The sequence below is a fragment of the Rhipicephalus sanguineus genome, chromosome 6 (genome assembly GCF_013339695.2).
Source record: "Rhipicephalus sanguineus isolate Rsan-2018 chromosome 6, BIME_Rsan_1.4, whole genome shotgun sequence".
Lineage (NCBI taxonomy): Eukaryota > Metazoa > Arthropoda > Arachnida > Ixodida > Ixodidae > Rhipicephalus > Rhipicephalus sanguineus.
This window is the reverse complement of record NC_051181.1, coordinates 167906075-167928456: the sequence shown is the minus strand read 5'-3', so window position 1 is coordinate 167928456 and position 22382 is coordinate 167906075. Positions and strand designations below refer to the sequence as shown.

General features: G+C 47.2%; 1 protein-coding gene across 2 annotated transcripts in view; it reads left to right on the top strand.

The window, feature by feature from the left end:
- LOC119397024 (UDP-galactose translocator) overlaps positions 1–22382 on the top strand; it is a 44230-nt gene that overhangs the window by 2690 nt on the left and 19158 nt on the right. Inside the window, exons 2-3 of one of the 2 annotated variants that reach the window (XM_037664448.2) lie at positions 3100–3347; positions 4301–4384. In XM_037664448.2, the coding sequence (XP_037520376.1) occupies positions 3100–3347; positions 4301–4384 (332 nt within the window). Of the gene's footprint in view, positions 1–3099; positions 3352–4300; positions 4385–22382 lie in introns of both variants that reach the window. The other variant, XM_049417303.1, reaches the window with a different exon arrangement.

Genomic DNA, 22382 nt, shown 5'->3' with positions numbered 1-22382 from the left:
TCTTTTGTCGTGACGCCGAAGAACACCACTGGCACCTTAGTCTACTGTTCCAACGCCTCGATGACCACGGCCTGCTCGTCAACGTTCAAAAGAGCACGCTTGGCAATTCCATTGTCCATTTCCTCGGCCACGAATTGTCATCAGAGGGAAGTCGACCCTTGCCTCAACGCATCTCAGACCTGCAAAATTATTCTCAATCCTCCGCCGCTAAAAACCATCGCCATTTCCTCGGCATGCTGAACTTTTACAGGCGTTTCTTGCTGCACGTCACCTACTACCTGGCTCTCCTCCATAACGCCTTGACTGGCCTACGAGGAAACCAACCCGTGAAGTGCCGACACCGGCTTTAGCGCAACTGTTCGAAGAATGCAGAGCTGCTCTCTGCACCACCACGCTTCTCTCCCATCCTGTGCCAGACGCTCCCTTGGTACTATTCACGGACGCCTCTAGCTTCGCTGTTGGCGCCGCCCTCATGCAGCGAGTAGACAACAACTGGCAGCCCTTGGCATTCTTCTCCAAGAAACTATCAGCTCAGAAAAGGACCTCTTCAACGGCCAGTTCCACCGATGAAACCACGACCCCCGCCCCGATGAGTTTGCCAGCTTACTACAGAGAGAGAGAGACATAACTTTTTGTCCTTGTTGGGGTCAAGGGAGGCGGGGGCCGGGAGACTAGCCCTACCGGAGCCCCCCTTCCTCAGGCGGCGGCCAGACCTTGGGTCTTGGCGGCGTCTTCGGCCAGCCGGACTGCCCAGAGTTGGTCGTCCGGGCACGCGCTGAGCAGCATAGCCTCCCACTGCTCGGGCGTGGTAATCTTAAGTTTAGGGTTCTTGCTGTGTTTGGTGGCGAGAACTACTGGTGATATACGAAACAGTTCAACACTTTCGCCACACTCTAGAGGCATGGCATTGCGCTATCTATACCGACCACAAACCTTTGACCTACGCCTTTTCTCAATGCCGCGACAAACTCCCGCCGGTTCAGCAGAACCAGCTCTCGTTCATTGCACAGTTTACCATTGACATCGAACACATCAGCGGGAAAGACAATGTGGTCGCCGACACACTTTCACGTGTGGCAGCTATCAGCTCTTCGCAGGTAACAGCTGACGTCCTCGCCGAGGCTCAGACTACGGCACTAAACTGCAGGAACTTCTTAAAGGCGGGTCCTCAATACAGCTGCAACAAGTCCCCATACCTGGGTCGACAACCACAATCTACTGTGACATGTCGACAGGACGAAGCAGGCCCTACGTGCCTCTGTCCCATCGTCGTGGCCTTTCGAACTAGCTGCACGACCTCAGTCATCCCGGCATACGCGCCTCTACACGCCTCATGGCTGACTGCTATGCCTGGCCCTCCATGCAGCGGGATAGCTGCACCTGGGCACGCTCCTGCATTCAGTGCCAACGGGCTGAAGTTACCAGGCACGTCACATCACCGCTCTGAGCATTCCCTCAGCCCTCTGGTCGGTTTCAAAACGTCCACCTCGACATCATAGGACCCTTCTTCCCAGCTGGACCCTGTCGCTACTGCCTCACCGCCATCAATCGGTATACTCGATGGCCTGAGGCATGGCCCCTCGAAGGAATCATTGCGGAAGAAGTCTCCTCGGCCTTCTTCACTGGGTGTAGCGCTCATTTCGGCTCCCCTTGCCGTGTCACCACCGACCGAGGACGACAGTTCGAATCAAATCTTTTCGGGCTGCTCGGGCTGATCATCGGGTATGAGCGCTTGAGGAGTGGAAAGCCCTGAGGGCTTTCCACTCCGCGCGGGGGGGAGGGGGGGGTGTGATGTGGCAACGCACTCTGCGCATAATTTCGCGCAGTCTCCACCTCGCTATCATTCAACTCGGCGTGACATGGCTGCACACTGCACTGCATTCTGATAAGCCACTGCACCACCGCAGCATCACCCGAGGCATACCTTACCGGTGGTGGCTTCAAAACCAGGCTGCCAAGCTCGGAAAGTTATCATGGATCTGCTACCCAGACGAGTGTAGCGTCAGAATGCTTGCCCGATGCTGCCGCTAGTTGAATAAACAGTTATGTTTTTACGTTGGGATTCATCCTTCTGTCAACACAACATCCCACATCTTTCTTTACAATCAGGCATATAGCATAGAGCTCAGTATTCGTTTCAGTAAAGAAAATTACAAAACAAGCATCAAAACTGCATGCTGGATAAGGCGCCTGTGAACAATGGGAACACCCTTGCATGCGTTCCCGGTGAAGAATAGATTGCAGCTGCTTTGCACTTCACATGAGGGCCTCGAATGACATCAAATGGCCGTTCCTTCTCCCTGTGTGTGTCTCCCACTTTCGGATATAAATGGGAGACTCGTCTAGCAACTCATTCAGTTCATTCTGAGACTGCCTTGGGTAGACCATGGAAATTAGACACCAGAAGAACAGTGTGAATGCAGTGCTCGACGAAAGGAACAAATTCGGCTTGCTGAAAATGGTCGCGGAATCAATCACAGTCTACCACAGCAACCACAAAGCGATTATCACTACCGTTACTCTAAAGTAATTATAAAACATACCCCCCTCCATCAGCATGCGTGGTGCTTGATACAGCTTCGCTGGACATTCATGTTCGCAGGGCGGGATGGCGGCCAATTTTTTTTTATCTGTTTCTTTCTGTGTCTTTTTTTCTCTCTCTATTTCTTTCTCTTCCTCGCTCTGTTTGTTTCTCCTTCTTCCCTTTCTTTTTCTTTCTCTCTTTCCGTCTTACTCTCTGTTTTTTGTATCTCATTTTCATGTTTCTTTTTTTCTATATCTTTCTCTCTCTTTCTATTTCTTTCTCCCCCACTCTCTTTTTTTCTTCTCTTTCTTTTGATATCTCTCTATTTTCTATCTGTTTCTTTCTTTCTCTCGTTCATTTTCGTTTGACACCTGCTGTACACGTTAGCGAGGCTTCCCTGTGGTGCATGCCCATTTGAGGAGCTTTCTGGTGACACCACACAAACTATGGGGAGCTACAACAATTTCACTGTTAAAAGAAAGGTTTGACAGCAGCCACCTGCAGGGGCTTTGCTTTAATAACCATGCTGTACAAGACTTGAGTGATTTGTGTGCTACCACTTGTACAATATGCAGGGACCCAACAAGCGCTCAAGTATGCATCCCTGGTGACCCTGACCGTTCAGAATGCGGCCCTTAATTTAACCATGCGCATGGCTCGCACACAGAAGGACCTTTTCATAGCCAGCACAGCTGTTATAATGGCCGAGGTGATAAAGCTGGCAACATGCCTTATCATGGTACGTGTGGACGAAGGAAGCTTCCAGAAGTGGCGCTCTTCTATTCACCGCATAGTAGTGTTGCAGCCCTGGGACACACTCAAGGCAAGTGTTTTGCTTTATGAAGATATTTGCATTCTTGTATACTTGACAGGAGGTGTAACTTACAGGTACCGTTTTTTCAAGGAAGAATTCCCTGATTGGTTGTTGTGGTCACGCCTTGCACGTGGATGTAATGAAACAGAAAATTGTCAACTCAGTTAGTGGGTTAAGATTGAATGAATGCATTGTTGAATTTCTGTGTGTTTGAAAAATATGCTGCCATCTCATGAAAATTCACTTGGAGGGTTAACGTTCATGCACAGTTAAAATGTACTAAGCATTTAGAATAATGTTGTGCAATAAGGGGGGTAGCCAGCCAGTTGCACACTCAGCATAAGATGACATTTGACAGTACCTACCTGCCCAGAGCCCACTACGAAAAGAATTTCAGGCTGTGTGCAGCACTTTTGTATATTGACACAATAAATTGGTTATCGAACTGGCTATGCAGTGTGGATAGCTAAGGAAGACCTCTGCTCGAGGTGCTTTAAATTTGTTCTTCAGTTATTACCCTTTACAGGAAGTCATTATAATGAAAATGATGCTTTGTGCCTTAATGCAATTAATAGTGGTAATTGTTGTTTGCGCGGCTTCTAAGACCCTGCAAGGCTTGGGATGAAATTTCCCTGCTGCAGTAGCCCACTTCTGCTGTGGTGGTATTCTAGTGGTGAATGGGAAAGTGCTCCCGCTCTTTGATACAGGCTGCAAAATGCTGTCTGATAAATAATAGCTCATAGTTCAAATATTGATCTGAACCGAATCAGAATCATGTATGAATGAAGCTTTAATGAATGTATGTAGACATTTTTACTTTGCAAAAGCTAGTATACATGTTCGATCATATTTAGCTCAGATGCCATGACACCTAAGTGCAAATTCTATGCATGCATTTTGGCTATAGGCAGCAGCGCCCTTTGTCTGCCACTTGTGTGACTTTTCCTGTCTCTTCATCTTAGGTAGCTGTGCCATCTTTGGTGTACAACATCCAGAACAACCTGCTTTACGTTGGGGCCACCCATTTGGATGCAGCCACATGTCAGGTGAGACATAACACTTCATGCAATGGAAACTCAATGATCATGGGAGATCAGAATTTCGCAATGATACAAATTTTATTTTTAAAACACAGCACCTGTGCCACAAGACTAGCACCTCACATCCTTCCGTTTTGAGTATAAGTTCAATAGAGTCACTGCAAATTTGCTGTTCCCCTTTGCCACTGTAAAGGGACCAACACTGCCCAGTCCTAGCTTCTTGATATATACCGAGTATGTGCAGCGCAATGAAACGAAGACAAGAGAAGACACATAAACGACGTAGACTGGCGCTGACTTCCAAATGATTTATTGAAGAGCACGAAGCCCGCTTTTATACATGCGCACATGTTATCAACAACTCAAATGCATCATGGGTGAGCATACAAAACCTGCATCTCTTTGTTACTTGATACACACGTGGCGTACTTACACACTTCATACTGGATTTTTTAATGTGAGCTTCTCAAAAGTATTTCCAGGGCTCTTGACCAGTTTCCCAACAGCAAAATTTACTTCTTCGGAAAATTTAAATTTCCTGATATTAATTGGCCACGCATGTTTTCTTCAAGCAGTGCGTCAAGTGATTTTATTGAGCTATGTTTCGGCTTCAATTTTACCCAGCTTGCTTCAGAGTCTACTCGCGGTACTAATATTTTAGATCTTATTCTGACAACAGAGCCACATACCATAGGTGCAGTTGTGCAATTAGACGGTTTTAGCAATCACAACCTTCTACAGTTTTCAGTTAATATCCCACTGAAATTTCCGGGTGTTCAGCGTAAGAAAATCGGAGATTATAGCAAGGCAAACTGCGATCAAATGAACGCTGAACTTGATGTCTTCCTACACAATACATTTCTTCCCTCATTCACAAACAGGTCTGTTCAGGATAACTGGAATTTCTTTACGAATATTATGGTGCTCCTCATAGATAAATATGTTTCACTAATAACAATCTCTAACGATAACCCATGGTTTAATAGCCCCGCCACGGTGGTCTAGTGGTTATGGCGCTCGACTGCTGACCCGAAGGTCGCGGGATCGAATCCCGGCCGCGGCGGCTGCATTTTCGATGGAGGCAAAAATGTTTGAGGCCCGTGTACTTAGATTTAGGTGCACGTTAAAGAACCCCAGGTGGTCAAAATTTCCGGAGCCCTCCACTACGGCGTCTCTCATAATCATATCTTGGTTTTGGGACGTTAAACCCCAGATATTATTATTATTATAACCCATGGTTTAATAAGTCGCTTAGATCGCTCAGAAATAAAAAGAAAAGGTTATATGCTTCCGCTAAAAGGTTATCATCATCTAAGTCATGGTCTGTGTATATAGACTGCTTAAAATCTTACTGCCTTGCGATTAGTGAAGCGAAAAAGAAATTTTTTTACGCTAACCTCTCTTCACTTTTACACACTAACCCTAAAAAGTTTTGGCGTGCCATTTCGCCTGACTGTGGCAGTGACATAGTTTCATTACATAACGCCGATAATGTTCCTGTCTCTGTATCTGAGTGTGCTTCATCCTTCAATTTGTTTTTTTGCACAATTTTTACTAATGAAGACCTTTCTTCGGTTCCCTGTGTCTCCGATCTTGAGTACTGCTTCATGTCTCCTATCAGTGTTACTGTTGAAGGCATATCTAAACTTATACATGGTCTAGAGGTGACTGCATCGTGTGGTGTTGACAACATAAATTCCAAGGTACTTAAAAACACTTCCGCTTCGTCCAGTCAAATTTTATGCCACATTTTAACACGAAAGTGTTTTATGTCGGGGTCCACCACGGCTCCACTGACGTATTTCCGTCACGGATATGACGTTGTAAAATATAAAGACCAACAAATGGCAAAGAAAAAAACTATAAGAAAAAGTTCCGTCACCGGGAGTCGAACTTACGACCCCACTCTCTGCAGTGCGCGGCGCGAAATGATTAGGCCACAGACGGCACGTTCTTCGTCATGCTAACGGCGAGCTATTTATATACACCATTTTCCGGTGGCGGTACTCAGAGGGCGATGGTACATCAGCGTGTTTTCGTTATTACTAGCGAGATGGCGCAAAGGGCTCGAAGAACGCGCTTTAAAGGTCGACGCCCAACGCATCATGATGAGTGCGTGCCTCTACAGGGTGTGGTCGCTCGTGCGCGCGCTTATCTCTTGATCGCGGTGGTTTGTACATTTTGTGCCCACCCCGCAAGTTTGCGTTGAGAGCATGAAGGTCACTTCGCTCACTGCACTGGCCGCTTTTGCGAAAGGAGTGCGCTGCTTACACAAAAATAAGTTACAACTGTATGTTCGTTCCATGCGTCCTTTCCGCTTGAGCAGGGCATTGCAAGTTTCGAGCTGCTTGCCGTTCTTCACGTGACATTGCAATTTGTTGCTGTAGCATTAATTCCTTCACCGTTCGGGTGAAAGAATGCCCAAGAAACGCTCAACTATGTCTGTGAAGACACGTTTCACTTTCATGTTATACCGATTCCTATGACAGAGGGATCAGCCATGTTTTTTTTCAACAGTCTTTATCTACTGGTACTGATTGGAAGATAGCAAAGGTTATTCCGATACTTAAAGATGGTAACAAACACTCACCCGGTAACTACCGCCCCATTTCGCTAACATGCATCTGTTGCGAGCTGCTTGAACACATCATCACCTCACATATATACAACCATCTTCAGTCAAGTAACTTCTTTCTAAATCAGCATGGTTTTCGGAAAGCGTTATCTTGTAATACTCAAATATTAGAATTTACGTCTGATTTACATAATGGCTTAAATAGCAACAAAACTATTGGCTGCATCTTTCTTGACTACACGAAAGCATTTGACAGAGTTGCCCACTGTCAAACTAAATAGCTAAACTGTCTGCACTTAGACTCGACTCATCAGCATCATCGTGGCTTCGAAGTGCTTATCCACTCGACAGCAGTTTACATTTGTCAATAACTTCAGCTCGTCTACTTCATTTGTTTCATCAGGTGTGCCCCAGAGTAGGCCCTCTTCTTTTTCTGATTTATATTAATGATCTGCCTTGTAACATTTCTTCCTCAATACGACTTTTCACGGATGATTGCGTAGTCTATAGAACAATTAACTGTCAAGAAGATCACGTAATCTTACAGAAGGACCTTCACTTAATAAATCAGTGGTGTGATCTTTGGCAAATGACACTTAACACATCTAAGTTCTGCATACTTTCTTGCACCTGTAGGAAATCGGTTTTTAACTTTCCTTACTCAATCTGTTCACCTGAAATTCCTCGTTCATCTACTTACAAATACCTTGGTGTTTATCTTTGTACTAATCTTGCCTGGTGCACTCGCGTCGAAAAGATGTGTGCGAAAGCTAACGGAACACTGGAAATCTTGCGCCGGAACCTGTATCATTCACCATCTACCATTCGGCAACAGGCCTATCAAACGTTAGATAAAAAACGTTAGAAAAATAGATAAACTGAAATCCATCCAAAATTGTGCAGCCCGCTTCATAACATCTAAGTATTATCGTGGCTCTAGCATCACCCCAAATGTAATTTCCTTTATGCTTTATTTATTGTCATTTTTTCTGTAGCCCCACTCTACCCAATGCTTCTCTGGGGCCTGTAGGGTAATATTAATAAATAAATAAAAGGCATTGAAGATGCGTGGAGAATTCCGGAGTGGAAACAACGATGTCGTCAAGGTAGCACGAGCACGTGTGCCATTTCAAGTTGTACAGAACGGTATCCATCATGCACTCAGCAACTCAACGGCATGACGTTGAATTCGTACAAAGCCGTCGGGCGTGACAAAAGCGGTCTTCGGTCGAGCGTCATCAGCCATGTGTACTTGCCAGTACCCTGAGCACAAACCGAGAGATGAAAAGAATTCTGTAGAAGTGTGAACTGTTGGGCTAGTTGGTGAAACATGTTTTGGAATAGAAGAGCAAAGAGTGTTTTCTGGTTTCCCTGTGCGTACCAGGCGATTCCACCGCACCCTCGGTTGCTGACAACCGAGGGCGCGGAGTGTTTGCAGTCTCTGAACTTCACCATAGAACTCCTGGTTACAGGCTGCCTCCGGTTCCTTGACCTAGTCCTGTTTTTTAGCCGTTTATTGGGCATAATGTTATGAACAATGCACACCATCTATTGAGGGCAACATTGTCATTTCTATCAGTTTCTTATAATATGTACAATATTTGAGCTCTCTGTTGCTGAGGGTTTTCAAGAAAAAAGTGAGACATATGAGTCCCACTGCCCTATGAATGTATCTGCAAAAGTGTGGCATAGTGTCTCACTGACCTCTAAAAGACAGTCATTACAGAAAAAAAATGTCTTCTTATTTTTTTATGCGAACTTGCTGCTGCTTTACAAACCACAAAAAGACAGAGCCTACAAATACCTACACTTTATCACAAAAAAAAAATCTCAACTAAATATCCATTGTGCTACATCCACTTGCTAACAGCACTCGAGCAGCAGACGTGGGTACTGGGCATGCCTGCAACAGTAATTTTTGTTTGTGGAGGAAGCTCAACTGCTTCCTTCACTGGAAGAGACTTCCCTGCGTGAAGCAGAATGAAAATTGGATACTGCAATTGCACACAACGTTAGACTGGCATGATTTTGGAAATATATCACTGAAAGGTTGTCAGCTTTGCATTGCACAAATTTTTTAGGAAACTGTATGGGTGGGAACGAATAAAACCACTATAATAGCACACTTAGGAGCTCATGAGTATGAAATAAACCTTTCAGGCTTACCACTCATGCTGAATAGGGTGGAGAGCGCGCCAATATCTGATGAAAAAAAATTACAGCATATCCACGGGTGAATGATGAAGAGCTTGGGCGAAGCTCCTGAAGCAATCATGGTCTCGGGATTCGCTTCTCGTTGAGCCCGTTTCGCAGCGGCGTCCTTGGCGCGCACCGTCACGGGATCCGCCTGGCTGCCGCCAAGCGAGCGCCCGCCGCTGTGCATCGTCCATGCTTCGCCAACGATCCGACACGTACGGCGATGATCCAGGAGAAAGAGAGGCGCTCGCTCCCCGCGCAGCCCGCGCAGCAGCCAATTGGAGAGCAGCGGCACTTCGATGATGATTAGTGGTGTTTTGTGGCGCAAGGGCCATGGGTGGCCAAGGAGCGCCATGTCTTTAGCAGCGGCACTTCCAGCGCCATCTAGTGTCGCCATATTGCACACAATTCTATTGGACCAACGCCATCTAGGAAATGAGACGAGAAATGGTGATGACGACACAGATTGTGTACAGCGCCATCTAGAATATCGTCCCTGAACTGCAGTTTGTATGTATTTCTATGAGACAGCGCCATCTATTGCATCATACGGGAGATCCGTTTACGCCGGACAACAGAGACGTGACAAGGTTAGACTAAGAGGAGCTACACCCCTAAAAAGGATACAGCGCTTGCAAGCATAATGGTTCGTTTCGAACATGGGTATGTGCTGGCACCTTGCGAATACTATAAAAACAACTGCAAAAACCGCTTTCTACAACGTCTACGCGGTCGCACTAAAAGTCTAAAAGCAATCGATTCAGTGGTTTTTTTCTAAAAAAAATAGAGCATGGCAAAGAAAAAAGTGGGACATACGAGTCCCACTGCCCCACAAAGGGTTAAGCATGACCAACACACATGTTGGGAGTAAGTAAATACATGCCACGTCTTAGAGAGCTATGTTACCTTATGACTCATTGCATTCCAAGCTCGTCAAGCGAGGTATTGCCTTGCTGTGTATTAAAGCCGCTATTTCTAAGTCATGTGCTCACAGGGTAGTGCTTAGCTTTGACAGTCAGTTGATGCGTTTGACTAAATCTGGTTACCCCTCCAGCCTGAGTTTCTCTAAGCACGTTGCTTCTAAAAAGTCCCCCCTCCCAAGGACCAATAAAGTACATTGCCACGCCATATGTACACATTGTTTCGCATAACCTGAAAAGGATTGCGAACAAACAAGACGTGAATCTTGTTTTCATGGCCTCTTAAAGCTATCGCAGCCGTGCGCGCTTGCCTCTGGGCAATCAAAGTCGGTGGCCTGTTCAAAAAGGCATGCGCACCCATTTGTTTCCTGCGCTACGGAAGTGGTGTACGGGGTGCCACTCAGCTGTGGCAAAGTGACGGACTTAAGAGAGCACACCACGTCCCTGAGGGGTCAGAGTGCTCACCTCCTGATGCACTGTCGGGGGTGCGGGTGCTCTGCTCTCTTCTCTGGTGCCGAGGTGTTTGGGAGAGTTAGGGGCAGGCTGGAGAGAGGGACACTCTTGAGGCTGGTAACATCGAAGTAAAGTTTTCTTCACGCGTGATCCGAGGATCACGATTCAGCCAGAGGCTGACCACCAGGCTAGTGAAGTTTTTACACTCGAGGTGCCCCGTCAGAGACGGTTGTTGCGGCGACTTGCAAGTCAGAGGCTTGGAGATTGTGGAGCAAGTAGTTTTATATACAGTAAAAAGGTTACAAAAGGAACATATTTACAAGGTATTTACAAAATTCTGGCCGGCTACTTTGGACATCGTCCAACCCCGGGGGCCCCGAGCACTGCCTAGCAGTAACACCGCTCAGACCAGACTGCCTGTCTTCCCACGGTCAAGCTTTTTCGTTCCCCTTTGAGCACCTACTTTCCCCACTTGCAGTCACGTGGTCTCGCCAACCTTGGCACGCCTATTCCTAGCATCCATGCAGGTGCACCTGCGGGAAAAGGGCTCTACCGAAGGGGAGGGGTGACATTTGGAGTTCTTCCGTGATAGCATACTCGGGAGAGTTGCCGCCACCGGCTGTCTTTCCTCAGCATCAACTTGCCTCCGGCGACTGACCTTGCTGTCCAGCCATGGTGGCATTGTTCTTGCCCAGGTGGCAGCCATATCTGCAACCCCTGCGTCTTCTCTCTGTTTGTGCAGGCGCTGTTGCGGGCATACCAGCGCCAACGGCCTCCCCCTGCTCGCTGGTTTCTCCGAACCTTACAATCGATGAAACTGGAGACATGTGCATTAGTGTACTTTTTGTATATCTTTTAGGGAGGGAGTTACAGTGATTCCACTCCTGCGCCAACTGCGCCAAAGTGCGCCAAATTGTATTTCCTGCGCCATCCTGATAATATCGACGAAAATTGCGCCAAACTGCGCCAAAGTCTCGGGTTTGGGGGCGTCTATCACCGGCAATCGCACCACCGGCGCGTCAGCACATATCCAGCTTGATCTTGGGGCTGCCAAAGTCACAACCATGGACCAAGAATTATTCCGCTGAATAAGCCACGATGCCATGCATGGTGCCGACGCAGCTTCTGTTCCGCAAGTCAGCTCGACAGCAAAACGCGCTCTCCGCAGAGGCTTGTGACGTCTAGGCCTATCAGTAGCTAGAAAGTGCGACGGCGATTCATCGGCAGACGTCGTCTGTTCTAGAAACGCTGCTGATAGCTCGTTTCAAGCATCGCACGGCACGTAAGGAAAGCAATGTTCAGTAATAACTACATGCGTGCCGCTAAAATGTCTGTCACTTCTGTTTCTGGACATCGCGGAATGAAATCTGGGATCGCTAGCAGTAGATATATGGAACAATATCGAATTTTCTTTGCTTCGCAGTTATGGAAGAGCACGCGAACGGTGGTAACGTGTTGACACATTTCCTCAGATATACTTTATCCACGGATCGATCTTCATCCAGAAGAGCTTTTTCGTAATTCCTTCCACCACACATCCGAGTTTGTAATCACTCTGCGGTAAATACCCCCAAAGGCCCTGTCCTTTCGATCTCGCGTGCTAGGGTTCCAATTCGGATTTTTTGCTTGCTTTTTTAAATTGTCATCTCATTATTAAAAGTATATCTCCTGGTCGGAGCGGCCGCAAATGCACAGCTGTCAGTAGCCGGCCCATCGCTGACGGCCCACAGTGAAGTGGCTACGCCATGTTACACGTCCGCCCCTTGCTTTCCAGGGTCAATAGCTGACGGTTAAAAAAAACTCACAGTTTCGCTTAAGGGCGAAGCAATGAATGCGATACCAACAAATTGTATTGTTAAGCGAAGTAAGGCTAGCATCTAGCTCGCTTGGATCCGATCTCGCGTAACTCAACAAAACGCTGGTTTAAGGGAATATGACCACTCCAGGAACCGAAGCGTTTTCTTGCTCTGAGTTCTCTAAACGCGAAGTAAGCGTTGAGAGCACAGCAAATTTACGAGCCGTCTCCTGATGCCTCGAGATAGCGCGCGTGCAAGCGACTGCGCCTTTCGAACGATGCAGTCCCCCCCCCCCCCCTTCTCCGCTCCCCCGGCGTCCCTTCATGCTCCTTACGAAAGACGGGCGGGGCATTTCCTCTCTGTTTGATGAGCAATCCATGGCAGGCCCGCACGCGGGAAGATGTTATCTCATGCGCTCTCCGTGCGACGGAGACAGACGGCCGGCCAGTTTAATCTCTGCTTGAGGCGCGTTCGTCGCTAGCGCTCGCGAGCTTTTACCCGCGGCTAAAATGCGCGTGGTGATATTATAATTTGAACTTTATACGGAAAATTACGGCAACGATGACGGCAGAAATCAGCCGAGAGTGTCCATATAATTGCTATCACAATAAAAATTAATAAAAAAATTGAGGAACCATTTCACTCTGTGAAGTGGATGGTAAGCGAAGCTGTTTCGCGCATGGCACAGAGGTGACATGGTGGAGGACAGTTTGGTATGTAAGGCCAGGTTGTTAACGGCCAGGCTGTTAACGTTCAATACGCAATGTTAATGCGAAAGCCTTAGATGCTTTATCAAACACGAAAATTGACCGTTGGCGGCGTCAGTCGATTGATGCGAAAAATAATCATCATGTGATGGCGTCATCATCACGTCATAGATCGTCAAAACTTGACGTTATCATGGCGTCATATATTGTGATGTCATGTGATGACGTCATCACATGACATTGTCGCTTTACACTGCTTCTGTGATCGGTGCGCCGATCATGGAGCTAGCGCAAAACCAGGTGAGGTGCAGAAAGCTTGCAGAGAGGGAAGGGAAGGATCAACCCGTCGATCGAGAAGAAAAAGAACCTGGCTTTCGCCTTAGAGTTTTCTTAGGGGAATGCATTAGGGACAGTGTGGCTCCTTGCCATTGGGGCACTGCTGTACATCACGGCGTTTGTCTACCACGTGTGCTGATAACCACATAGATGTATTTAGAGTGTTATTTCATAAAATGCAATTTTATTGATCCGCTCTTCTGTTTATTTGCTAGTGTCGAAAATAATCGTCGAAGAGGTTAATCCGGAACACTTAACTGCATGAGCCCTTATTTTTGCATTATCGAGTGAAATATGGAGTTCTCCTGAGATGATTTTTTCCACGAGATTTGCAATGAATCGAAATATTTCTATCCTTCATAAGAGCCCCATAATAATATTCAAGTGCTTGAATGTTAATGCAATATGCTTCTGTAGTGCACTCCAGGATGTAAAATTTGGTGCTCCAGAGTGCTCCCAGATGCAAAATTATCTGCTCCAAAGTGCTCCAAGATTACAATTTTTGCTGCTCCAAAGTGCTCCAAAACGGAAATTTTGCTGCTCCGAAAATGGCTCCAAATCAGAAGTCCTCGGTAGCATCACTGGAGTTAGCTTACCTGGCGAGTTAATGGACTTTTGTGCTATTTCACCTTGTTACCCCCTCTTAATCTACCCATTTGTTTTCATGCTCGCACCTTGTGTCATTGCACTCTAAGCACTCTCTCATCGAGAAGAAAACGTAGCATTCATAGTCCACTTCTAGATGTAACAAGTGCTAAGATCAAATCTTTTCTATTTTGTTTTTATTTATTTTTTTACTTTTGATCACGTTTTCTCGAGAGGCATTCCGGCTCCGGTGCATGCGCGCTCGTTGTCAATGGGTTAATTTCATTCTTATCTAACTCATTTGCAAGTTGAGCGCCTTGCTTGTCTAACCTCGGTTTCGTCATGTGCTACATCGGCAAGTTTCCACTCTTCTATTCCAAAACAAAAAGAATATTCTGCTCCTTGCAGGCTGTCGATCGCAATAGTGGATAAACATCCTTACGAGTGATCTTGTTGAGTCTTTGGTAGTTGATACAGAACCATCCTTCTTCGTAACAAGGACGACAGTAGACGCCCGGGGGCTGTTCGAGGGTCGAATAACCTTGCGTCGAAGCATGTCGTCGACTTGCTCGTTGATTACATGGCGTTCTGTGGGAGATACACAATATCGGCGTTGCTGCATTGGTGGTTGAGTGCCAGTGTCGATGCGATGGGATACAGCGGACGTATGGCTAAGAGAAGTTTGAGCAAGATCAAAAGAACGAAATGCTTCAAACAGGCACACAAGCTGGGAACGTTGGACCGGCATAAGGTTGTCAGCAATGGAGGAACCAAATACATCAATGGCTGATGAAAAATAATAATATCTGGGGTTTAACGTCGCTAAACCAAGATATGATTAAACGGGTGATGAACCACACGTTTAATCACGACACCCGCAAGGTAGAAAACCAGGTTGCCCAGTTTGCCTGCGTCGTCCATTTATTAGGTGCGCTCGTAAATTGTGAGCCAGTCCTCCACGTCAATGCCATCCGCACCGGTGATGACAGGAGGGTTGCGGATGCGGGGGACACCGGGACGTACTGTCGGTGCAGGAGGAGGCATTTGCTGGGTGGCGTCTTGAGGCATGGTAGATGACACGGTGCGGGATCAAAGCACCGGGGTCATCGAATGAGGACTGAAGTTGTTTTGAGGCATTGGAGGGAATACAGTGCAAAAGAAGACCAGTACAAGGAAGGCAACGTACACCAACAAGCCCCAAGCTTCGATGTTAACTTGTTTTGAGGGCACAGCAATCTCCACCAAATTGTAAAGGCGTTTATTGGACGGCACTCGGCGACGATGTACAACGACGACAGTCAAGACGGACTTACCTCCAATGTTTCACCAACAAGCCCAAGCTTCGACGCTAAATCGCTTTATTTCTGTTCCAGCACGAGTGGCGTTCTCTCAGAAAAGAGCCGAAGAGGACGACCCATTACAGAATTCCAACGCTTTGCTACAACGCAAATAAAATTAATGAAGAGAATGCTTTAGCCAAGCTCTGTCTCCAAGAGTAGTCCGGTCACATTCGCCCTGCCGTCGCGCCCATAGTGGAGCGTCCTTACTGCAGTCGGTGGCTTGGCGTCTGAGTCTCTTGGCCATGTCGTGTTGTTGCTCGCCGTCGATGCTCTTGATGTGGTCCTGCAGTTGTCATTGCTCTGAAGCAACTGGACGATCCGCTTGTTGCCAGTTTCTCAGTCGTCGTCATGACTGTCACCGAAGTCGGGGGATGAGGCCTAGCTGCTTCCTCAGGCCCCTGCTTCCACGCGAGTCTGGCTTAAGTGACGACGTGTCGTCCCAGGGATGGTTCTGTGGGTCCAAGCTGTTCTGCTGGTAAAGGTAGAGTACCTCAGATACTCCGGGAACTGCTTATGCGGATGCTGCAACTCCATGGCAGCCTCACCCGATCGTTGCCAAAATTGGCATCTACACCATGGACTCTCATTGCTGCACTTCCGGACTTGGCACCCGCTGCTGTCATCAACCGTGAGATGCTGACTTCTTCGAATGGTGCCTCACAAAGAATGTACGTTCTCTATCCTTGGGTTTTTCACCACGGCTCGAGTCGCAGGCCAAGAGCCCTTCTCGACCAATCGCGTATGTGGACGTGGCAGAGGCGCATACCATCGAAGAATTTTCCGCTCCTCTCCTACCATTGCGTGTACCATCGAGACTTCCCATCCTTCGGCACATGCCTCGTGGCCCTTACTCTAAAGCGAGTGTATGTGAGCCAGTTGGTACGTATCCATAGTTCGAAACAGCGCGAATTAGACACGGACAAAAGTGCACACAGAACTAGCGCTGCCCCTTACTAACGACAGTCCACCTACCAATATGCAATGATGCGTTGAATGAATTCACTGACTGTGTCAGCAGGCCAAGAGCGTTAGAGTGCACGCTCGAAGAAGCAATCTCTGTCAAACTTAGAAGGCAATCACTGCTTTTTCACTCAGTTACTTCAGGAAAACTTTGTTAAACCGAGCTTGGTGGCCAAATTATTTTGTTAATTCAGGTTGATAGCAACACTGATGCCTATGGGCATTTGCAGAGGGAATGCATACTTCTTCATTAGATCAGGAACTTCGTGAATTCATGTTTCATTAGATCGAGATTTAACTGTATACATGACGTTATGGTTCATTTAATGTTAACTGTGTTTATTTACGGATGCAGTCGGGCAGTGATAGGCAATGATAGCTTCCATAGGCCGAACCAGCTAACCTACTGATCTTCTTTCTCTTCCCTGGCTCATATTATGGCCCGGCTCATATCGTAGCGTTCCCTGGCCCACAGACAAAGCCCACTGGGTGAGTCAGAATTACTGGGGAAGTGCAGGATAAAACTGCTTGAGACGAGCAACATGCGCCAACTGGGTTAGGCTAGAGTGACAACCAGCTGATGTCAGGTGTGCCGCCATGTCTCTCATCGACAACAACCGACGACATCAATGAACAGACCAGCAGCAAGGCGAGAAATTTCAACATCTGTATGACGTCTTCCACTTTTGTATGAGACATTAAAGTCAAATTCTTGGAGCCGTAAATTCCAGTATGCAAGGTCGCCAGATGGGTCTCGGAGGGTAACGAGCCAACACAGGGAATGATGGTCTGTTACAGTTGTGAACGGGCGTGCACACAGAGAACAATGAAACTTCTGAACAGCCAGTACAGCCACCAAGCATTCTTGCTCTGTCAGTGTGATTTCTTTCAGCCTTGCATAGAGAGCGACTCATATAGGCAGCGTTTGTCCTGCTTGCTTCCTCTTTGCCAAGGAGTTTCTGAAATACGGTGTCCTCTTAGTTCTCATACAGTACGAGCGTAGCGTCTGTCAAGAAAAAATAAGCCTAGCTTGCACTGGAGGCACAATGCTAAAGAGACAGCGAAGCCGTTGGGCACCTCCTGGCTTTTGCTGTTTTGCTAAGTTTCTCATTCTTTCTTCTCTCTTGTCTTTTTTTCTATTTATTTATTTCTCTCTCTCTCGCCTGCTTCCTCCTCCTCCTTATCATTTTTTCTCTTTTTCTTTCCTTTCTTTGTCTCACTCGCTCTCTATTTCTCGCTTCCTCTTTCTTTCTATCTTTTTCTTTCTCTCTCTCTTTTTCTCTCTTTCTCATTCTTTAATATGCTATGCTTTATACTCTCTCCTCCTCACATCTCTCCTCCTAACCCCACTTCTCTTTCCTACCCCCTTGCTATACGATACTATACAAGCCTATGTTTTGTTCTGTCAGCGTGCCTGGATAGCCGAGTAGTTAAGGCTGTTCTGTCAGCGTGCCTGGATAGCCGAGTAATTAAGACGCTTGTCTTTAGATTGTGGGCACAAGGGTTCGAATCCCGCCGCCTCGTGAGGAATTAATTGGTGTTTGCCTCTTCGGGGTCTTCGGCTCACTGCCATCACTTCGCAGCCATTTGTTGGGTTAACTGTTGCCTTCTTCATTCTTAGTGGACCAGTGGGGAGTGGTGGGATTTACACAATTTCTGTGGAATGTACCCGTTTAAGATGGTTTTCTGGTAGGCCGGACCGTGGCCCATTTTCTGATAGGCCGTGCAAATTACAAGTAGCTTGAACAGCTTCGCTGTCAAAACACGACGTCGGAGTTGCCGTGGCCCACTGGTAGTAGTTGCTCACCGGTTTGTGTGTAAGCCACTCGTCCACGTTCTCGCTGTATTAGATGTGAAGCATCTTATAGCGGAGTTCAATCCGGTGGTGTGCGGCGTGACCACCCTTACTGCGCATGCGCAAACCCTCTCCACTCCCCCCTCCCCCTCTCCTCTCCTCTTTTCCCTCCTCTTTCCCCCTCCCGCTCTCAACTTCCCTTTCCCCTCCCTCTTCCCCTCTCCCCCTTTCCCCCTCACCACTCCCCCTCTGAAACGCAGGCTCTACATGCCGAAACACTGCTTCGCATCGCCTCATGGTCCCCTTTAGCGGGAGATGGTGTGATTTTTTGCCTCCAAATGTACGAGGCTCTATCAGGTGCTGACGCAGCCAAGGACCAGCCATGGCCAAAGCAGGTAGTAAAGGTGCTCCTTGAACTGGCGTAGGGGCTGCAGCTCTGGGGTTTGAGATTTCGTCTTCACTGTGAGACATCTCGGCCACCAGCGGTAACGGGGGCAGTCCAGCAATGCGGCAGCTTCTTCATAAATCAGGCGGTTGGAGAACCGTGTTGCTTGTTGGAGTATCCAACACCTCCACCACAAAACTGTTACATTTGAATTGATGTTAACTGTGTGTCACAAACGAGCGCGTCAATAAAGCGCGCGCGCGGTCGCTGTCAGACGACGGCGGGAATTCACGGCGCCGAACAAGCGCACGCAACGAAAAGCAAATATCAAAAGACACCGACGCGCCGCATCCTCCTCGTCCACTGGCAGCCTCGGAGCGAACGCCCGGCAAAGTCTAGAAACATCTCAAAGGAAAACATGATGCAACGCCGAGCGACGCTGCCGCGATTCGAACCGTCCAGAAAGGTCTCTCACTTTTCCTAGCCTTGGCTGTGCTGCACGCGGGAGAACACTTCCGACGCTTCTAGGACCTGGGGGAGAGGAGATAAAAGTGTGCAGCGACGACGGAAGCAGTCAGTCGGTTTGGAGATGGTGAAGTTATGCTGAGTGTGGCTCCGTCAGCCAAAGAAGACGTGTTTTATGGTGTGGTGCGGTCAGTCGATCGTCGATCTGGAAGAATCGGATGACGACGCCGTGTGAGCAGTGACAAGTTACGTGTTTCCTGGAAGAGAAGCATTCGGGACCGACAATGGACCACGATGATCAGCGCTGGAGTTTGCGTGAGTGTTTCATGGAAGAGAAGCATTCAAGTTCCGTCCAAGAATTGTGGACTGGATACGCTGTTAAATATTCAGGACTTTAACTGTTCTTGAATAGGTTGTAATGCATGAGATTGCATTTGTAGCACGTGATCTGTTTGTTTAGTTCCCGTTGTGTTAACACCATCTGAGTTATATTGTGAAGTTGTAACTGATACCAGCCGAGTGTGCATGCGTTTGTGATATTTGTACTGCCTTAACTGAGAATATATTTCCTTTGTGTTATCAACTCTCAGCTCTGACTCGGTTCTTTGGACCACAACCGGCGTTCTCTGGCGCACTAAAAGGACCAACTTAAATTCTCCGCGCTTTCGTGGTGCGTTTCGGGGGGCCGATACGTCCGCCCTTGGAATCCGTCCGGCGATTGCCATCTCCATTAGCAGGATTAGTGACATTGTGTTTATTTACAGACGAGTTCAGGCAATGATAGGTAATGATGGCATCATGTTCCTCTTCCCTGGCGTGGCCTGCCTCATACCATAGAAATATATTGTCTCGTGGTCATGACGGTGAAGAAGGAATCAGTTGAGCTGTTAAAGGCAAAACGCTTTATTGGCTGAACTTGGGCCCAGAAAATGAAAAGTGACAATGCATGCAATACACGCTGTACACTGATAGCAGCAATCACAGTCAGTGGCCGTCACTGAACTGATCGGTAAGGCGCGTCGGCATTTGTACATGTGGCATCGAAGATTCCAGCGTTATCACTGGTTGCCACGTTAGTTCCAGAATGACTGTCAGTGTTCACGTTGTGAGCGTAATTTAAACAGAAGAGTGCAAAATAATCTGGAAGGTTCCCAGACATTCCGGCTTGGCCTGCACAAGGCAGTGGTTACACGTGTAACCGGTTGGATGCGTTAAAATAGAAAAAGAAGCATGTGGGGTAATATGTATACTGTGTTAACACGCCACCAGTGGTTCTGAAGACCTTAAATACTGTTTCTCTATTGTCGTAGATGCTAATGAAGGATTTTATCATTAATATTGTAATGAGAAGAAACTGGTGTACTTTATCGTGAACATAGCAAAAAGATATTTCTGGTGCGATTAATTTGGCAATAACACAGTGGTCTCTATAATTCTCAGACTGAATCTGTATTCAGCAAAGTAAAGAAATAAAAGTCAAATAAATAAATGACGCGCCCAATAAGTCACACGTAAATCCACGAGAAATGCCTGTTTTTAGTGAGGGCAACGATTACTGAAGACCTCGCTGGTGTATGACGACACAAAAATTTTCGCCCCGCGTTTTTTTTGCTGCAATGTGTTGCTGGGGGCCTGTTAGTCATAACACGGCACATCGTTTGCTGCAGCGCGCGACAGATAATTACAAGCTCCTCATTACCGTCACAGCCTTAGTTTCGGTTTGACAGAGCTCCAAAAACGACAAGCCGCCGGGTGCAACTATCACCACCTAGCGAGTGAAACGCTCGGTCACGTGAGCACACAGAATAGTGACGCATTTCCGCGCAGTCTGTCATCGCCAGGCTCATCGTCGTCTGATGGCGACGATTTTCTTGCGGCGGGGATGGAATTTTCGACGTGGCGAATCACTTCAGGTTTGACCCACTGGCGAGGAGCGATTCGTCGGGAAGCGCGTCAAAACAGAAATGGCGGCTACGACGTCATCATAACTTGTACCTGCTGCAACGGCTACGTAGGGGAAGTAGGGGGGTCACCTCGGGTCACCTCCGAGGGTGTCAATGCACCAGGTGCGGCCTATAATGCTGGATCGCGCTCGCGAACTTCAAAATTCATATAAAATACCTTCCAAGCTTTATTCGCTGTCGATATTTTGCAGATGGTACACGCACGTACACGGGAATCGATCCAGCAGGCTATCTCGGCCGCGAAATTTTGTGTCAGTACCCCTTTAAGGGCAAGAGATGTCAAAATACAGTTTGAATGCTTGCGACGCCCGGTGGGTCCGGAGTAGCCCTGCTGCCACCTTGCGCAAAGCGGTCGAGAGTTTCCTCCTTGTAACACATGGTGCAGCCTCCTCTCCTATTTTATCACTCTGTCTAGACCTGCGGCAGGCTTAATCGTGTGCACTTACATCCAGCTGCCATAGCTAAGGAAACCAAGTGACATGTACAAGCACAGTGTTTGGATTGGAAAGAAGGTGTCTTATATTCACTGTTTATGACATGGGTTGTCAAGAAGTGCGATTGGATGTAATAATTTCTGCTGTGTGAAAGCTGTCAAGCATTTGTAAAGCTACAGATTCAGTTGCAAAGACTTGTTGAGGATGTGCAAAGAAGTGCCAGTGTCCTTTTGTGCCATGCCCATGTAACACAAAAGAAGCTATTTCCCGTCTAAAAGACGTCTTGAACGGCTATCAAAAAGGGCTAATAGACGTCTTGGTCAAGACATTCCCGTAGCCGTAGACGTCTATCCGACGTCTGATAGCTGTGCTAATGTCCCGCTAGTTGACGTCTTTAGAAGACGTTTTGAAAAGACCAAGATAAGACGTTTTATAGACGTTCTTGTTTTTTCGCCGTTTTCGAAATTTTGGACTTTCGAAATATAAAATAAACTAATATAACTGTCTTTGCAGATGTTTGGTCGGCAGCCTGACGGCTACCATAGGAAGATAGAGATTGAAGGGACCGAAAGAGCTCCCGCGAGAGCACTTTCCTGTTTTTCTCACACTTCCTATGTCAGTCGTCGAGCAAGTGACCAAACAATCAAGCAAGATCACTAACATACGTACATACCTGTTCACCCACGCATGTCCCCACTGTCGCATATATAAGTTTTCGACGCTGAGTTTACTCGCGTTAATTGCGGACCGAATCAAGTTGTTGCGGTCGCTCATATATGCCGCGTGAATTATTGGCTACTTCAGCACACCATACATATCCAATTTTCATGTAAAAGACATCGGTTTATAATAAATTTGAACACGCACGCAGGAGATCAACACGTATACTGTACTACATAAATGACGTTTAGCGGATAGCGCGCAGATAAATAATCGCGCTTCTCAGCAACAATAAATTATCCCATGATGTCAAATCGGTTTTATTAATGAATAAAGCCCAACCAAATGTGGCACAAAACACGTCGGACGGTGACGGCACAAGGTGAAGCTGAGTGGCACGGCAGCAACGTAAATAAATTTCTGCATGAATGCA